This window comes from Labrus bergylta, chromosome 14, assembly GCF_963930695.1.
Source record: "Labrus bergylta chromosome 14, fLabBer1.1, whole genome shotgun sequence".
In the NCBI taxonomy this organism is placed as follows: domain Eukaryota; kingdom Metazoa; phylum Chordata; class Actinopteri; order Labriformes; family Labridae; genus Labrus; species Labrus bergylta.
In genome coordinates this window covers 95,035-115,034 of record NC_089208.1, presented here as the reverse complement: position 1 = coordinate 115,034, position 20,000 = coordinate 95,035, and the positions used below count along the sequence as shown (strand labels likewise).

Sequence of the window (20,000 nt, the reverse complement as noted above, 5' to 3'; positions counted from 1 at the left end):
GGGCCAGTTTCAGGTCTTTGCTGTCGAAGTCGAGCCAGTCCTGGTTGATCTTCTCCACGGCCAGATCAGATTGGTTCACCAGCTGGAAACCAGTCACGTTGGGGCCTAGCTTCTGAAACTCTGTCATGTTCAGGTCCATGAAGCCCTGAAACACACACACACACACACACACACACACACACAGAGGTCAGGGTGTAAGGTGGGTCACACTGTGACACACCCTCAGCACTCTTGTGTCAGACTCACCAGGTTGTTAAGGACGAAGTGATAATTCTTCAAGTTTCTCTTCTGAGCTGCAATCTGAGCGAGGACAGAAGACAAGAAGATAATTACAAACTTAATCAGTGTGTATGTGTCTGTGTGTTTGTGTGTGTGTAACCCAAACTCTATAAAAACATGTTGTCCATCAGTATTTCTGTATTCATGTCATTGTATGGTTTAGTTCATCATGAGTGTGTTACTAAAATCACACAGTAGACCTCAAGCTCCGCCTAAAGCTTCACCTGAGGATTTCACAGAATGAAATGAACCGAGTAAAGAACAGACAGGAGGAACACCACCTGATCGTTTTTAATAAGTGCAGCTCTAAAGCGACTGGAGCAGCAGCTGATTCTGGAGAGGTGACCCAGCTGCAGGTTTCCTGTAGGTCGTCCCTCTCTGCTCTCTCTCTCTCTCTGCTTCAAACATGTCATCATCTTTAAATGTAAAATTATCTTTCTGAACCAGTTCCAGTCACACTCTCTGTGTTCTCTCGCCAGACAGTCAATTTTGAATGATGAAGAAATTAGTTCAGAATTAAAATCAAAAGAGTCGGAGCAGTTGGAGAGTAAAACCCATCAGCTACATCTCAAACTGCTCTGAAGACCGAGTCCACAACGACCAGGACCATCCTCCCACACGATAACCTGAAGGATGACCCTCACATGATAACATGAAGGATGATCCTCACATGATAACCTGAAGGATGATCTTCACATGATAACCTGAAGGATGATCTTCACATGATAACCTGAAGGATGATCCTCACATGATAACATGAAGGATGATCTTCACATGATAACATGAAGGATGATCCTCACACATGATAACATGAAGGATGATCCTCACATGATAACATGAAGGATGATCCTCACACATGATAACATGAAGGATGATCCTCACACATGATAACATGAAGGATGATCCTCACATGATAACATGAAGGATGATCCTCACATGATAACCTGAAGGATGATCCTCACATGATAACCTGAAGGATGATCCTCACATGATAACATGAAGGATGATCTTCACATGATAACATGAAGGATGATCCTCACATGATAACATGAAGGATGATCCTCACATGATAACATGAAGGATGATCCTCACATGATAACATGAAGGATGATCTTCACATGATAACATGAAGGATGATCCTCACATGATAACATGAAGGATGATCCTCACATGATAACATGAAGGATGATCCTCACATGATAACATGAAGGATGATCCTCACATGATAACCTGAAGGATGATCCTCACATGATAACATGAAGGATGATCTTCACATGATAACCTGAAGGATGATCCTCACATGATAACCTGAAGGATGATCCTCACATGATAACATGAAGGATGATCCTCACATGATAACATGAAGGATGATCCTCACACATGATAACCTGAAGGATGATCTTCACATGATAACATGAAGGATGATCCTCACATGATAACATGAAGGATGATCCTCACATGATAACATGAAGGATGATCCTCACACATGAGGGCCGAATGAGAGCCTTTGTTGAAAAGAGGTGCCTCCCCCTGCTCTGACAGCCTATCAAAAGCGTTTGTGCCGATGACTGACATCTCTTGTAGCCAATGAAATTCTCAAACCATGGATTTGCTGTTCTATCAGTACTTCAGGATGATTTCTTCATAAACACACTAAGGAGAGTGATTTAAAGGACTGAAAGTATAAATAAGATGATATTTATACCAAGAGAGGCTCTGAGTCATGCATTATTTAAAACAGACAAAACTATGTGAAGTTAGACATTAAACACCCCCCATAGAGCTGGAATGGAACCATCCTTGTGCACGACTGTGAGACTGAGAGTCAACTGAGGCTCTGACCAATGAATCATTGGGTACCCGACTATATTGGGTCAGCCCTAATTACATTATTCACTAACTTTAAGAAATACACTTATCAAAGGACATAAAGCACAAAAAACATTAAGACTGATTGGTCATGAAGCACTAATTTCTCAGTGTCTTTAAACTCTTAAACTCTTGATTTAAACAACAACACAGATTATGATCCACATATGTTCAGAGGGTTATCTCCATCTTTATAATAATCTTAACCAAATATCTGTGTAGATATATTTTGAGAAAAAGCTTCTATTCAAACCCCACAACTTTCCTGAGAATCCTGACATCACTTGCAGACAAACAGTAAACTTTGTTCAGAAGGTTTTGCATCGGTATCATTTCTGTGTGCTAAATAAAACATCAAACAAAGAGCTGTTGATGTTTCTGGACACATTCAGAAGCATTAGATGAAAGGCATTCAGAAGAAGAAGATCACTGTCATTACTGCGAAAATAATAACAGTGAACCTCCCCTTTCCTTTCAGACACTGCTTCTGTGTGCATACAAAAGGTAAAGGGTTGGCACACCTTGTTGCCATGACAACCATGAAAGAAAAAAAGCGATGAGACTCTTTTTAGAGTCAGGTTTGTGTGTGTAGCTATGGATCAGGCCGTTTTTACCAGCTTGAGGATGGAGTTGAGACGTTCCAGCTCACAGTCGATGATGATCTGAAAGTCTTTCTTGAAGTCGAGGTCAGTCAGCAGCTTGATGAAGCCCGTTTCTGTCAGAGTGTCCAAGTTCACTGAGGTGACCTGCCAAGTCCGCTCAGCCGCAGTGTCCAAGATCCTCTGCAGCACTGACAAACCTGAGAGGGCAAGAGAGGACACCTGAATCAGAGGTAGTCACCTTTATGTGTTCATGTGAGGATCTAACATCTAACAACTTTAGACACACCTGCCCCCATAAACACCTCTACACCTGTAAACCTGTCCCCATTAACACCTGTTCACCGACACACCTCTCTCAATTAACACCTGTCCACTTACACACCTACCTACACTATTGTCCCTATAAAAACCTGTTCATCTATGAACCTGTCCTTCAAAACACCTATCCCCCTAAACAACTCTGAAGTTTTGAAGGATAAAATTGTTGTGTCGGTTGGGCCTTGAAATGGTTAACATGGTCAGAGTCACAAGAATCAAAACTTTCTAGCAATGTATAGCATAAGTGACATACACAGAACAGCAGGTGTTACCACTGACGGCCTGCAGGCCTCATCACTATCCGCCTTGTTGTTCCCATGCTGGCAGCATATTTGTAACACTGATCAGTTTGAATGTGACATGCTGAGGAGCAGATGTAAGTTACTGTGGCTCCTCAAACTGAATGTACTCTGTTTTTTCTGCGGTAGAATCTGACTCTTGTGAAGCGTGCTGTCTGCCTCGGGTTGGACTTGGTCTGATGAAACTTCAAGTAGCTGCTTCACACTGACACAATGCAGCAGATTGATGGTTTATTTTTGTTTCACTGGCCTGATTTGGAAAAGAACAAAAAAACATTGTTGATGACGATTAAAGTGAGAAGTTATGTGAAATCAGATTTATGTGAGAAGCTTTTCGGGGCAACTGTAATCTTTTATCTTTCTCCTGAGCTGTGAGCCATGATTATAGCTTAGCAGCCTGACTTTTACTCAGGTAAAACAAGAACCCTGAAACAGCTCCAGTACGCCTGTAAGTCCTGACTCAGGTAAAACAAGAACCCTGAAACAGCTCCAGTACGCCTGTAAGTCCTGACTCAGGTAAAACAAGAACCCTGAAACAGCTCCAGTACGCCTGTAAGTCCTGACTCAGGTAAAACAAGAACCCTGAAACAGCTCCAGTACGCCTGTAAGTCCTGACTCAGGTAAAACAAGAACCCCGAAACAGCTCCAGTACGCCTGTAAGTCCTGACTCAGGTAAAACAAGAACCCCGAAACAGCTCCAGTACGCCTGTAAGTCCTGACTCAGGTAAAACAAGAACCCTGATACAGCTCCAGTAACTTTTAACTACAAGTGTACCTGTCACTTTTAACTACAGGTGTACATGTCCCTTTGAGCTACAGGTGTACATGTCCCTTTTAACTACAGGTGTACCTGTCCCTTTTAACTACAGGTGTACCTGTCCCTTTTAACTACAGGTGTACCTGTCACTTTTAACTACAGGTGTACCTGTCACTTTTAACTACAGGTGTACATGTCCCTTTGAGCTACAGGTGTACATGTCCCTTTGAGCTACAGGTGTACCTGTCCCTTTGAGCTACAGGTGTACATGTCCCTTTGAGCTACAGGTGTACATGTCCCTTTGAGCTACAGGTGTACCTGTCCCTTTTAACTACAGGTGTACCTGTCCCTTTGAGCTACAGGTGTACCTGTCCCTTTTAACTACAGGTGTACCTGTCCCTTTGAGCTACAGGTGTACCTGTCCCTTTTAACTACAGGTGTACATGTCCCTTTTAACTACAGGTGTACCTGTCCCTTTTAACTACAGGTGTACCTGTCCCTTTTAACTACAGGTGTACATGTCCCTTTGAGCTACAGGTGTACCTGTCCCTTTGAGCTACAGGTGTACCTGTCACTTTTAACTATAGGTGTACCTGTCCCTTTGAGCTACAGGTGTACATGTCCCTTTGAGCTACAGGTGTACCTGTCCCTTTGAGCTACAGGTGTACATGTCCCTTTGAGCTACAGGTGTACATGTCCCTTTGAGCTACAGGTGTACCTGTCCCTTTTAACTACAGGTGTACCTGTCCCTTTGAGCTACAGGTGTACCTGTCCCTTTTAACTACAGGTGTACCTGTCCCTTTGAGCTACAGGTGTACCTGTCCCTTTTAACTACAGGTGTACATGTCCCTTTTAACTACAGGTGTACCTGTCCCTTTTAACTACAGGTGTACCTGTCCCTTTTAACTACAGGTGTACATGTCCCTTTGAGCTACAGGTGTACCTGTCCCTTTGAGCTACAGGTGTACCTGTCACTTTTAACTATAGGTGTACCTGTCCCTTTGAGCTACAGGTGTACATGTCCCTTTGAGCTACAGGTGTACCTGTCCCTTTGAGCTACAGGTGTACATGTCCCTTTGAGCTACAGGTGTACATGTCCCTTTGAGCTACAGGTGTACCTGTCCCTTTGAGCTACAGGTGTACCTGTCCCTTCTAACTACAGGTGTACATGTCCCTTTGAGCTACAGGTGTACATGTCCCTTTGAGCTACAGGTGTACCTGTCCCTTTGAGCTACAGGTGTACATGTCCCTTTGAGCTACAGGTGTACATGTCCCTTTGAGCTACAGGTGTACCTGTCCCTTTGAGCTACAGGTGTACCTGTCCCTTTTAACTACAGGTGTACATGTCCCTTTGAGCTACAGGTGTACATGTCCCTTTGAGCTACAGGTGTACCTGTCCCTTTGAGCTACAGGTGTACATGTCCCTTTGAGCTACAGGTGTACCTGTCCCTTCTAACTACAGGTGTACATGTCCCTTTGAGCTACAGGTGTACATGTCCCTTTGAGCTACAGGTGTACATGTCCCTTTGAGCTACAGGTGTACCTGTCCCTTTGAGCTACAGGTGTACCTGTCCCTTTTAACTACAGGTGTACATGTCCCTTTGAGCTACAGGTGTACATGTCCCTTTGAGCTACAGGTGTACATGTCCCTTTGAGCTACAGGTGTACCTGTCCCTTTGAGCTACAGGTGTACATGTCCCTTTGAGCTACAGGTGTACCTGTCCCTTCTAACTACAGGTGTACATGTCCCTTTGAGCTACAGGTGTACATGTCCCTTTGAGCTACAGGTGTACATGTCCCTTTGAGCTACAGGTGTACATGTCCCTTTGAGCTACAGGTGTACATGTCCCTTTGAGCTACAGGTGTACATGTCCCTTTGAGCTACAGGTGTACCTGTCCCTTTGAGCTACAGGTGTACATGTCCCTTTGAGCTACAGGTGTACTGTTCTTACTAAGCTAGAATTAGCTTTTAACTTAAACTATGCTAACACCTCTCTCCAACGATAGTGAAAATGCCACAAAGCCTTAAAAACCGTGGATCACAAAAGGATGAGTAGTGCTCCTTCCATCCTGGGGCCTCTTCTGTTTAACCTCTACATGCTCCCACTAGCTCAGATTATACAAAACAATAAAATAAGTTATCATAACTACACAGACGACACAAATATATATTACAATGTCGCCAGGCAACCATGGTCCCATAAAAGCACTGGGTAAATGCATAGAGCAAATCAATGAGTGGATGTGCAAAAACTTTCTCCAGCTAAACAAAGACAAAACTGAGGTTGTTGTTTTTGGAGCAAAGTTGGAGCGACTAAGAGTCAGCAATCAGCTTCAGTCAGTAAGACTTAAAACCACAGACCAGGCAAGAAATCTGGGAGTAGTGATGGACTCAGACCTCAATTTTAAAAGCCACATTAAGACAATTACAAAGCCAGCCTACTATCACCTGAAGAACACATCAAGAATTAGAGGACTTATGTCCCAGCAGGACCTGGAAAAATGTGTCCATGCTTTTATCTTCAGTCGTCTTGATTACTGCAACAGTGTCTTTACAGGTCTGCCTAAAAAATCAGTCAGACAACTGCAGCTGATCCAGAGCGCTGCTGCTAGAGTCCTCACCAAAACCAAGTAGATGGATCACATCAGTCCAGTTCTGAGGTCTTTACACTGGCTCCCAGTCTGTCAGAGAATAGACTTTAAAATCCTGTTGCTGGTTTATAAAGCGCTTAAAGGTTTAGGTGCTCTCTGTCCCCAGAATCAGAACCAAACAGGGAGAAGCAGCGTTCAGTTTCTATGCTCCTTATATCTGGATCAAACTCCCAGAAAACTGCAGGTCTGCTGAAACTCTCAGTTCTTTTAAATCGAGGTTGAAGACTCACCTGTTTACAGCTGCCTTTCATTAAACAGCTTTAATAAGATTTTAAATTTTAACTCTGCAGTGTAACTTTTAACTCTTTTTATATTTTTACTTTATTTATTTAAATTAATTTCATTTGAATTATTTTATTTGAACATATGTTCAGATTTAATAATTCCAGTGATTGTTTTTTTTTTTTTTTTAATGTTCTATTTTAATGTTTCTTTTCTTTCCTCTGTCCTGATGCTTTTGATGTCTTGTGTGAAGCACTTTGAATTACCTTGTTGTTGAAATGTGTGACATAAATAAACTTGCCTTGCCTTGCCTATTAATGAAATATATTCTAACATGACAGATTCTGTTCTGATGATGAAACAGGAAGCTTTCAAAACCATCCTTTGGGTTGATTCTCATTAACATCAGCAGTGTTTAAGATGTTTTTTAAGCAGGTCTTGAAAGGTTGAAATGACAAATTAAAGCTACATTATGTAAGTCCTGCAGCTTGATCCAACACCTGGGAAAGTTCTCAGATGGTAAGCTGACTTTGAAAGGGTGACGCTTGTTTATGCACTTCCTCACGGGGTATTATCTCCTACATGAAGCCCTACAGGCCTGGATAGTTAACCAATCTTAGAACAGGATTTGGAGTATGGACATCAAGGGAGAGAGACTGACTGAGGAACCAGAGGCAACCTGAGACTGACTGGCTGGATTTGACTCTAAACTAATGCTACTGTAAACACAGACTGTTTGTGTCAACACTTTTGATTTGTGGACTTCAGTTTGACATTCTGTCCACCTCCTCTCTCTTGTTGGAGTCAGAAGTAAAAACATTTGGAAAAACAGGAAGAAGCTAAAGAGGAACGAGTTACGTAAAGTTTCCCTTTGTTATCCCCATGTTTCATGTCCTGTGTTTCCTTTTTTACCTCGATGCTTCATCCTCCACTTCCTGCCCTCCCTGCTGTGTCTCCTGCTTCTGTTACCTGATTTTTTTAACAGAGGTTTTCCTCCACTGTTTAAATATAAAAAATCACATCCCAACACGCTCAGACACATCTTTGCCCACATGAAACACTAAAATGCACTTTAAATGCTGTCATGAACACACCAAGTCAACAATGATGTACTTGACATGCAAACATTTTCTCCCTGTTCTTCTGCAATGACCATTTCATTTTCAAAGTTGTTCCACCGCCCTGAAGACTGACCAGGTCTCCTCTAAATCTGCAGACATTGGGGGTGGGGTTTGTGTGGTCAGAGTTTTGTATAAAGCAGCAGTGACCTCCGTCGTCCAATCAGGCGTCTCTGCTCTTCCACATAGTGAGAGAGTAACTGTGTGTGTATGTGTGAGCGTGTAAAAAGTCCAGTTAGCCTCGTTGGCAACAGTGCTAGTTTGGTTACGTCTGCCATCGCTCTAATCTCATGTAAACTAAAGCGACAGTTACAAAACTAAACTCTGTTTTAAACACAGAAACACCTTAAACAGAGTTTCTGAACAACTTCACCCTGGAAGGAGTTTTACTAACAGAGCGTTTACAGAGAGCTGAAACTCAAAAATACCCCTCCATGTGTGGATGAGGTCTCAGTCTCTTTGTTCCCTTCCTTCTTCCTTTGTGACAGTGTTGATTTCCCTCGAGTTGATTCCTATAACCATGTTTCCCTATGTTTGATGAGCCTTTGGGATACCTTCTGTGTACCGACCTTATTTCTGATTTAACAGACTTTGAATTGTCTCTCTCTCTCTGTTTGGAGACGTGCTTTCTGGGTTCTCTGGGTTAGGGGTTAGTCTGGTTCAGTGTGTCACATGTTACTGATTCTATGTAAATTCTTGGTTGACCACGAGAGATCAAACAATGTACATCACTTTTATGGTTGGTTCAAGTCAGCGTAAAAAAAAACAGCATGTGAGAGTTTACAGATGGTTCCCCGTCCTCCCCAAGGGAGGCGCTGTGTGGTGGCGGCAGACGTTGATAGTGGACATAAACCTGAGCTGTTGGAGTCTTCAGCCTGAGGAGAGCCGCTCTGCCTCCAGATAAAAGCTAACGTCTCGTCTGCAGATGTTGAGGAGCAATAACATGAGACAGACAGCACCGCGGGGGCAAACACTGTGGAAACACTTCCTGCCATGGGTCTGCCACCAACTGTCAGATGGACTATAAAGTCATGGGAGGCACCAACGGCTGAGAGCAGAGGAGAAGAAGCTAACAGCCTCTTTTTCTCATTCTTAGAATTTATCTGCAACTCTAAGCTCAGAGGAAGAATTCAAAGTTTGTGTCTCTAAACGTGAATCTTTGAGTGCAGCTGCAGGGCGACAGGAAGCAGCAGCTCCTGTCAAACACCATCATTATGTTGTTAACGGACCGGGCTGAGGACCTGGTCTGGTTGTAAATGTGATAACGATAGTAAACAATGGGTCCTACAAAAGCCTCGGCCCCAACACATCAGCCGGAATATCACCAGTTTATTCAACACCAGTTAAACCAACAACACACAGTCAATATAGCCATGTCATAACCACGATAAGATTGAAGACTGAAGATTTTTATTTGTCACATGCTCATACAGATGTGCAGTGAAATGTAAAGACAGTTCCACAGGGCCATGCAATAACTCTCAAATTACTAATACACATAAATACAGTAAAATAGACATATAATGTAAAATAAAAAAAAAGAAATATTTGAATATACAAAATATAAAATATAGAATAATGTAAACAGTGTAAAGTGTCAGTGTGTAAAGAAATGTTTGAATATACAAAATATAAAATATAGAATAATGTAAACAGTGTAAAGTGTCAGTGTGTAAAGAAATGTTTGAATATACAAAATATAAAATATAGAATAATGTAAACAGTGTAAAGTGTCAGTGTGTTAAGTATCCAGGGTGTCAAAGTGCAATGTGCAGATTGGAATGTGTGGTGTGTGTGCATCATGTAGTCACAGTTCTGTTTTGTTTTTAACTGAGGAGAGTGGAGTTAACAGTCCGGACAGCCGGAGGAAAGAAGCTCTTCCTGAGTCTTTCTGTGTTCGCCTTGATGTGTCGAAGGCGCCTGCCAGAGGGTAGCCATGTAAACAGTCCGTTACCTGGGTGGTAGGGATCACTCATGATCCTCTTTGCCCTGGCTGTGCTCCTCCTTGTGAAGATGTCCTGGATGGTGGGGAGTGTTGTACCCATGGTACGCTCTGCTGACTTCAGCACCCTCTGCAGGGCTCTTCGGTCACACCCAGTGCTGTTCCCGTACCACTGGGTGATGTTTCCAGTCAGCACACTCTCCACCGCTCCGGAATAAAAAGTCTTCAGGACCTTCACAGAGACTTTGAATTTCCTCAGCTGTCTGAGGTGATAGAGGCGCTGCCTCGCCCTCTTCACCTGACTGTCTATGTGGGTTGTCCATGTTAAATCCTCAGAGATCTGCACCCCCAGCTACTTGAAGCTGCACACCCTGTCCACCAGCGTCCCATCAATTCTCAGTGGGGTGTAATCCCTCTGCTGTCCTCTCCTGAAGTCCACAATCAGCTCCTTGGTTTTGCTGACATTCAGGAGCAGGTTGTTGTCCTGGCACCACTGTGACAGGTTTCCAACCTCCCCTGTATACGCCTGCTTATCATTGTTGCTGATGCGACCAACAACCACCGTGTCATCTGCAAATTTCACGATGATGTTGGAGTTGCTTGTGGCCACACAGTCATGTGTGTACAGGGTGAAGAGCAGGGGGCTGAGGACATAGCCCTGTGGTGCTCCGGTGTTGAGGGTGCAGGGGCTGGAGGTGTGTCTGCCCACTCTGACCACCTGGGATCTGTTCGTCAGGAAGTCCAGGATCCAAGCACACAGGGAGGTGTTAAGTCCGAGGTTGATCAGCTTGGAGTGGAGGGTGGCAGGGACTATGGTGTTGAAAGCTGAACTAAAATCAATGAACAACAGTCTCACATAGTCCCCCTTCCTTCTGTCCAGATGGGTGAGGTGGTGTGCAGTACCTGGGTGCTAGCGTTAGCCTCAAATCGCGCATTAAAAGTCATTCAGTTCGTTAGCCAGAGCGGCGTCTGCACTCACCGAGACATGGGCTCTTTTCCTGTAGTCAGTAATTGTCTGCAGTCCTTGCCACAAGCTCCTTGAATCACGCTGCTGGAACTGTGATTCCACTTTGTCCCTGTACCTCCGCTTAGCGTCTTTCACTGCTCGTCTCAGTCTGTAAGACGCCGCTTTGTATTCCTCCGTCCTGCCGGTGAGAAGTGAAGAGTTGTATGAAGCGGCCCGTTCGTTCACAGCGGTGCGGATAGATTTATCCACCCATGGCTTTTGGTTCGGGAAAAACCGGACAGACACCATAGGAACAGCGTCGTCTACCAGCGTTGCTATGAAGTCCGTCACAACTTCCGTAAACTCGTCTACTTCACTCGAGCTGGATTGAAACATGCCCCAGTCGACGTCATCCAGAGCGTCTCGCAGCGTAGCCTCTGATTGGTTGTTCCAGCACCTAACCTGCCTCGTCACCACCTTTTCATGTACAATCGTCTGTTTGTACCTTGGCAAAAGGTAAATGGCGGAATGGTCTGATTTACCCAGTGGGGGCAGGGAAGTCGCCTTGTAGCCCTCTTTGAATGGCGTGTAGCAGTGATCCAGTGTATTGTTGCCCCTGGTGGGGCAAGTGACGTGTTGGAAAAAGTTCGGCATAACTTTCTTCAGGTTCGCCTTGTTAAAATCCCCAGCCACGATGAGGGCAGCGTTCGGATGTTTGTTTTGGTTCCGGCACAGCACGTCATGCAGGTCCGATAAAGCTGTGTCCGTGTCCGTTTGTGGTGTAAACAGATGTAGCGATGACCGAAGTGAATTCCCGGGGAGGTGAAATGGACGGCACAGGATGGTTAGGTGCTCCAGATGTGGCGAGCAGGAGTTAGAGAGAGTTTTAATGTTTTGTGGGTTACACCAGCTGTTGTTGGTCATAAAACAAACCCCTCTACAATTTGACTTGCCAGATTCCTCCGTCCTGTCCTTGCGAAACACAGAGAACGAGTCCGATGGCATGATGTCTTGATCCGGCACCACGGGAGTGAGCCATGTTTCCGTCAGGCAGATGATGTTACAGTCCCTCATGTCCCGTTGGTATTTTACCCGACCCCTCAGATCATCCATCTTGTTATCCAGGGACTGGACGTCGGCAAGAAGGACGCTTGGCAGGGGTGGGCATGAATTCTTAGCCTGTTTCGGACACCACTTCGTCTTCCGCAGTGCTTTTTCCTCCTCCGGCCATTGTTCCCGTCCTGTGTTGTGTTGCCCAGGAGTTCGACCGGCAACCACTGATCATCGTTGTAACAGGTGGAAACTGTTTGTGACCAGTCTCCTTATGTCCAAAAGGGTATCTTGGTCATAAGTTATCTTTGCCGAAAGACTTGATGTAAAAAAGTTCACAAAAATAAGAAAAAAACACACAGCCTCAGCAGAGCAACCTGGACGGCGTCTGGACACGGCCGCGCCAGCTTCTGATAAACAACTTTCCATGTATAGTACAACAATCACAGAGACTATTTGTGCTGGTCAGATTAAAGATGACTTAATCAGATTGTCTGATAGCTAGACTAATCGCTATCTGCGCAGATGCAACGCTAAAGTGATCACATTAAAACATACTCTTGAATCTATGCTACTGTGATTGGCTGAAGAGGAAGGAGACATCTGATTGGCTACAGACATTTGCCTGCTGAAAAAAATGCATTTGTGAATCTAACCACGGCAGTGGAGTCTCAAAAGTCCCACACACAAACGCAGTGAGGTTCACAAATGACAAACAGTTTGTAAAAGCAGATTGAACAGTTTGTAATGTAACAAGATACAAATGTGTTTTTTAAATATATATGTATATTATATGTATTTGTGGATTTCTATTACATATATATATATATAAAACTATAAGTATTTGTATGTGAATCAGAACTACATTTGTGAATCTTGTTTTTTTATTTGTGGATTTGTTTTACATTTATATAGAATGAAATACATTTGTGAATCCTTCTGTGTGCATTTGTGAATATTGAGACTGATCTGTCCTATCCATCAGCTGCTCGAGCTGTCATGTCATGAGAATTGTCAGCTTTCATTTTCAAAGAAACATAAGCTACGTTGAGATGTGATAGATCAATAAAAATGAGACGATAGGAAGTACACCAACCAGGGAACAATACATCTGTCCACAGCTTCCTGCTGAACAAACTATGCTGCAATCTTTACATGAAAGTCATTCACTGTGAGCTCACCTGAGTCAGGGCTGTACATGTAGACAAACCTGGTCCAGTAGAAGTGCTCCAGCAGGGCCATGAGGGGCTCCTGCAGCTGGGGCCGGAGCTGCAAGACGAACTGGTTGTTGGTCTGAACAGGGAAGGAAGGTGTGACGAAACAGACGTGCAGAGAGCCGCAGAATGACATCAGCATGTTGACGGTGCGCCGGTCGTACAGACCCATGATGGCGTACACGCCCTTTGAGAACTGAGAGCAGACTGGGAGAGAAAGGAGAGAAAACAGAGGATATTTGAGCTGCAGCATCCGGGGAACAAAGTGACAGTGAGATCTCAGCATCAAGCTAATGAACTCAGATGGACGTCCCAGTCGATCTTCACCCTCCAGCAGAATAATGTACAAAACCTTCATTCATTAGTCAACAATCATTCATGTCTCTCTCCTTCTGTCTTTCTGATCAAGCGATCAGCTGATTTACTCTTTAAGTTCTTAACCAACCAGATTCTGCCTCGACCTCTATCGACCAATCATCCTGCTACATATTTTAAAATCTGTTCTCCTCTCTTTCGCCGTCAGTTTGTCATTTCATACGTTTTATTCATTTTCTGATCTTAATCTAAACCGTCTCCTTCTTTAATCACACACTGTGTTTACGATCTGTCTGTGTGCCGACAGCATTAATGAGTGTCGAGACAAGGCGTTCGAGACACGTCGATCACACAAACTTAATATCTGCCATGTTTTATTGCTGGTCTGCCTCCATCATCATATCTTTTTGTGTTGTGTTTCTCAAACATTGAGTTCCAACATGAAAATCACCCAAAATGAAAACCAAACTAAAGAACTGAGGCAACAACAACTGTGTGTTGAGCAGGTTCAGGTTGCTGTGTTTGTAGAGAGTGATGTAACAGCTGTTTGTATCAAATAAAATCCACCTCCTCTGTCACCAAAAGGTCTCTCTCTGCAGGGATCCTTTCTGTTTACATGCTGCAGACATTCAGTCACCATGTGCAGAGGATGAAGGAATGTTTTTAGTATTTTTAGGAACCAGAGGGAGAAATTCAAGTTTAGTACTCTTAAGCACTGTCTCCGTCATATTTAGTTTATCCTTCTTTTGAATTTTAATAGCCTCTTCTTCCCCGCAGAGCCGGAGCTTTCTGAAATGTGCCCATTGATTGTTTTATCTGCCTTAGTCGATATGAAACTCCAAACAGCAGAATCTGTGTTTGGTAATAAGCTAAGGGATGATAAAGCGTTCTTATCTTCATGGACGTGATTTCAGCTGCTGACTTATCTGCTGCTGCATGGCTGATAAATGTTCCTGTTTCTCACAAAAGGCCTCCACACGGTGAATCCCCGGATGAACAATGGATATAATCAAATTAGTGTTCAGCAGCGCTCCTTCACACTCAGGGATTAAGTCTGAACACAAAGTAGTTCTCAGTGCTGAGGCCCCTAGAGTCGTCCAGGAAATAACCGTCTTATTTTACGCTCTCCTCGCTCAGTCCCATTCAGCAAAGTCCTCTGGTAAACAAAGCAGGAGGAGAGATAAGCTGAGACACCTGTCAATCAATCACACTAATATACACTCACCTGTGAGGATCACTGTAATCTTAATTCAATTCAATTCAATTCAATTTTTATTTGTATAGCATCAACTCATAACAAGTGTTATCTTGAGACACTTTACAAAAAGCAGGTAAAAGACCTTACTCATTATTATGATACAAAAAGCAGGTAAAAGACCTTACTCATTGTTATGATACAAAAAGCAGGTAAAAGACCTTACTCATTGTTATGCTACAAAAAGCAGGTAAAAGACCTTACTCATTGTTATGATACAAAAAGCAGGTAAAAGACCTTACTCATTGTTATGATACAAAAAGCAGGTAAAAGACCTTACTCATTGTTATGATACAAAAAGCAGGTAAAAGACCTTACTCATTGTTATGTTACATAAAGCAGGTAAAAGACCTTACTCATTGTTATGATACAAAAAGCAGGTAAAAGACCTTACTCATTGTTATGTTACATAAAGCAGGTAAAAGACCTTACTCATTAATATGATACAAAAAGCAGGTAAAAGACCTTACTCATTGTTATGTTACATAAAGCAGGTAAAAGACCTTACTCATTGATATGTTACATAAAGCAGGTAAAAGACCTTACTCCTTAATCCATGTCCCTGAGGATTGTGGATGGAGACTCAGACTGTGAGATCTCAGATGATGATGATGATGATGAAATAGAGAAACAGTTATTAAAGGTCCAATCAGTGAGATGTGTAGTGAGTGAGATGATAAAGGTATCTTACTATCTGATCAGACATTAAGGAAACATGCTATGTTGAAGTGCTGGCTTCTCTAACAACAATGCAGCAGCCAGAGAAGGTAGAAGCTTTTAAGACCCCCCACACAGCCGTTTTGGACGCCCCTCGGTTTGTCAGATATGAGAGCAGTTATCAGGTCAACAGGTGTTGCAGCGATGGAAGCGGTCAAGAGAAGTGGTTCAGATAGAAGTGATTGTACCCGACCTAAAAAGCCTCTACATGTTTCTAATAAGCTCCACGAGCAGAAACGTGCTCAAACTAGGATCAATATTGGAGATGCTTTTGAAAAATGGAGAGAGATTTACATACTGCTCCTTTAGAGTCTATTTTAGACGTCTGGTTGTTTTTGTGTTGTTAAGTCTGGAGGAGATTCACTTTAAGTGGTTTTAGGTTGTGAAGGACAACCTGTCTAAAATCTGTGTGTGTGTGTGTGTGTGTGTGTGTGTGTGTGTGTGTGTGTGTGTGTGTGTGTCCTTGGTGCAGCCTTTGATCCCTGTGGCTGTGCGAACATGCTAACAACTCCCAATGGAAATAGCTCCTCCCCCTGGGCCATGCTATTATGCTAACAATAGCCCTTAGCCTTTAGGTGGAAGCTATCATGCTAACAAGTGATCTGTCTGTTAGCATCAGTGCTGCTGTAGAGCTCCTTCATCAGGAGGCTGTGCATACACATGTTTCTGTAGAGTTAGAGCATGAGTGATGATTGGTGCTTTAATACAGAATACACAAAGTCTGTAATGAATCGACATCACTGATCATTAAAATGAGGGAGCTTGCAGAAACGTGGTTTGTATCGAGCCCGTCTGTTTTCAGTGTTTAGAGGTTTAACGACTGGAAAGTGATTCTTGCCTCTTTTAAAAACACATTCTGTAACATTAGAGCAGGTCATCCATCTGATCCAGTCCTTCTGATGATCCCAGCTCGCCAAACTAGAACCTTTATGTATAAAATCTGTCACAGCGTCCAAGATCTCGTCTGGAGAAAGGTTCAGAAAAGTCCTGGTTTAACGGCCGTATCACAGCTGTCCAGGTGACACTAATCCTGAGAGGACAGCACTGACCTCTGACCTCTGACCTGGGTTAGGGTCACGCACTGAGATCTATAAACTACTAGCATGTTTAAAAAACCTGCAAATAAAACCCATTTTGATTTGTTAATGTTGAATGTGATGCGTGACAGCTCTGACACTTCCTCCTCTCATCAAGGACGCTCTCAGTGACATCACAGAGACTGAACGACCTCACTGAGAGTCCTCCAGTCACACATCTCGCTCCTCGCCACTCAAAGCTTTTAGACAGAGCTTTATTTAAACACAGCCCAGAGATGAGGACGAGCGCCACGGGGCTCACAGCTGAGGCCGCGTCTGCACACAGAGCTGCTCGTCCTCCTGACATCTGTCCGTCAGATCTGTCCGTCTGTAACAACCATCGTCAGGACGACGAGAGATCGTTCAGCTGAGAGGTATCGATGGTTATCAAGAGGTCGAGAATCACCATCCTCCTCCTGCCTTCACCACGCTGCTCTGCTGAAAAGACGAGGCAGAACACATCCAAAGGATCGGGTCACGCTTTCGCTCCGTCATCCCGCGTTCCCGTCACTTAGCTCTTCCCCGCCACTTTCCCAGAATGACATGCAGTCATCTCGCAAACAGAGCGAGCTTTGATCCCTGCACCAACACTCCACGCTGACGTTCATCCACTCTGTTTGTAGGATGTGAAGAGACTGGTTCAGATAGAACAAGAGGCAGGGTCAAAGGTCACAGACTGAAGGGGACAGAGACACTACTTCCTCCAGTGTTTATCTGACTGACCAATCAGAGTCCGTCTGGTCCGATCTCTGTCAGCTCTGTGTAAGGATGTCGGTCAAAGGTCAGACAAGCTGTCCTTATTATGACGACACTATTACCTCAGTAATAAACACCTGTGTGTATGGATATGTAGTTCTTTATTTACCTCAGTAATAAACACCTGTGTGTATGGATATGTAGTTCTTTATTTACCTCAGTAATAAACACCTGTGTGTATGGATATGTAGTTCTTTATACCTCAGTAATAAACACCTGTGTGTATGGATATGTAGTTCTTTATACCTCAGTAATAAACACCTGTGTGTATGGATATGTAGTTCTTTATTTACCTCAGTAATAAACACCTGTGTGTATGGATATGTAGTTCTTTATTTACCTCAGTAATAAACACCTGTGTGTATGGATATGTAGTTCTTTATTTACCTCAGTAATAAACACCTGTGTGTATGGATATGTAGTTCTTTATACCTCAGTAATAAACACCTGTGTGTAAGGATATGTAGTTCTTTATACCTCAGTAATAAACACCTGTGTGTATGGATATGTACTCAAATCGACGTTAAGGTTAATGTTTCATGTCTCACTGGGCTCAAACCTGAAAGTCGTCTGGAGACCCTGCAGCAGTCGTCAGATAAGCGGTGCCTTTTATAGCTCAGTGTGCCGTCAATAACAAAGAAAAAAGGGACAATCTCTCTCCGGCACAGTTCATCCCTCAATCAGAGCAGAGGAGGACACAGGTGAGGAGGAGGACACAGGTGAGGAGGAGGGCACAGGTGAGGAGGAGGGCACAGGTGAGGAGGACACAGGTGAGGAGGAGGACACAGGTGAGGAGGAGGACACAGGTGAGGAGGAGGACACAGGTGAGGAGGAGGGCACAGGTGAGAAGGACACAGGTGAGGAGGAGGGCACAGGTGAGGAGGACACAGGTGAGGAGGAGGACACAGGTGGGGAGGAGGACACAGGTGAGGAGGACACAGGTGAGGAGGAGGACACAGGTGAGGAGGAGGACACAGGTGAGGAGGAGGGCACAGGTGAGAAGGACACAGGTGAGGAGGAGGGCACAGGTGAGAAGGACACAGGTGAGGAGGAGGGCACAGGTGAGGAGGACACAGGTGAGGAGGAGGGCACAGGTGAGGAGGAGGACACAGGTGGGGAGGAGGACACAGGTGAGGAGGAGGACACAGGTGAGGAGGAGGACACAGGTGGGGAGGAGGACACAGGTGAGGAGGAGGACACAGGTGAGGAGGAGGACACAGAGAGAGGAGGAGGACACAGGTGAGGAGGAGGACACAGGTGAGGTGGCTGTTTTCTGTCCTTTCCCTCCCTCTCTTTCCCTCGCTCTCTTTCCCTCGCTCTCTTTCCCTCCCTCTCTTTCCCTCGCTCTCTTTCCCTCCCTCTCTTTCCCTCCCTCTCTTTCCCTCCCTCTCTTTCCCTCCCTCTCTTTCCCTCGGTCTCGGTGTTTTTTCACGCTCAGGTTTCTGAGCTCCTGATCTGTCGAACATGAAGCTTTGGATGATTAATTAAAGATAATCCTTTTCTCTGCTTCTCGCTCTGCTTTTCTTTTTCATGTCTGTATTTGCCAAATTGTGTTGTTGTAGATAAACGTCTTTTTAGGTGAAACACGCAGCGCTGCTCTTTATCCTCGCTTCACATTCGAGGCGTTCAACTGAGCGTGTAACTACAAGTGAATCCTCAAGGGCGAAATGTCACCAGCCAACCGAATCAGCTGTCTGTGTTTGTCTCCGAGTGTGCTCTTTCCAGAAAACCTCCGGCCTCCATGTTTCAGCCCCACCAACATTTCTTTATTTCAACATTCAACACCTGATCCTGATAAGAGGAGGACTGCAACACAGTTTCATTTCCTCCTCCTCCTCCTCCTCCTCCTCCTCCTCTTCTCCTCCTTCTCTCCCCTCCTCTCCTCTCCTCCTCCTCCTCCTCTCCTCTCCTCTCCTCTCCTCTCCTCCTCTCCTCTCCTCTCCTCTCCTCTCCTCTCCTCTCCTCTCCTCCTCTCTCCTCCTCCTCCTCCTCCTCCTCCTTCTCTCCCCTCCTCTCCTCTCTTCTCCTCTCCTCTCCTCCTCTTTCCTCCTCTCCTCCTCCTCTCCTCCTCCTCTTCCTCTTCCTCTTCCTCTTCCTCCTCCTCCCCTCCTCTCCTCTCCTCTCCGCTCCTCCTCCACTCTCTCTCTCTCTCTCCCTCTCTCCCTCCGTCTCCCTCTTTCCCTCCCTCTCTCCCTCTGTCTCCCTCTCTCCCTCTCTCTCCCCTTCCGTCTCCCTCTCTCCCTCTCTCTCTCTCCCTCCCTCTCTCCCTCTCCCTCTCTCTCTCCCTCTCCCTCCGTCTCCCTCTCTCCCTCTCTCCCTCTCTCTCTCTCTCTCTCTCCCTCTCTCCCTCTCTCTCCCCTCTCTCTCTCTCTCTCTCTCTCCCCCTCTCTCCCCTCTCTCTCTCTCTCTCCCCTCTCTCTCTCTCTCTCTGTCTCTCTCTCTCTCTCTCTCTCTCTCTGTCTCTCTCTCTCTCTCTCTCCCCCTCTCTCTCTCTCTCTCTCCCCCTCCGTCTCCCTCTCTCTCTTTCTCTCTCCCCCCCCTCTCTCTCACCAAACAGCCGACCAATGAGCCGTCACCTCGTTACATCCTGTCTCACGCTAACATCAAGACTCT

General features: G+C 44.7%; 1 protein-coding gene across 5 annotated transcripts in view; it reads right to left on the bottom strand.

Annotated features, from left to right (window-relative positions):
• The window catches only part of LOC110002890 (glutamate receptor 1), an 85,322-nt gene that overhangs the window by 34,408 nt on the left and 30,914 nt on the right, over nucleotides 1–20,000 (bottom strand). For all 5 annotated transcript variants that reach the window (XR_010668680.1, XM_065963069.1, XM_065963068.1 and 2 more), the window contains exons 3-6: nucleotides 13,236–13,475; nucleotides 2,763–2,947; nucleotides 247–300; nucleotides 1–145 (exon numbers count right to left, since the gene is read on the bottom strand). The exon at nucleotides 1–145 is cut by the window's left edge and continues 14 nt beyond it. Coding sequence is in view for 4 of the 5 variants with exons in the window: in XM_065963069.1 (XP_065819141.1) it covers nucleotides 1–145; nucleotides 247–300; nucleotides 2,763–2,947; nucleotides 13,236–13,475 (624 nt within the window). In the remaining variant the exon portion in view is untranslated. The remainder of the gene's footprint in view (nucleotides 146–246; nucleotides 301–2,762; nucleotides 2,948–13,235; nucleotides 13,476–20,000) is intronic.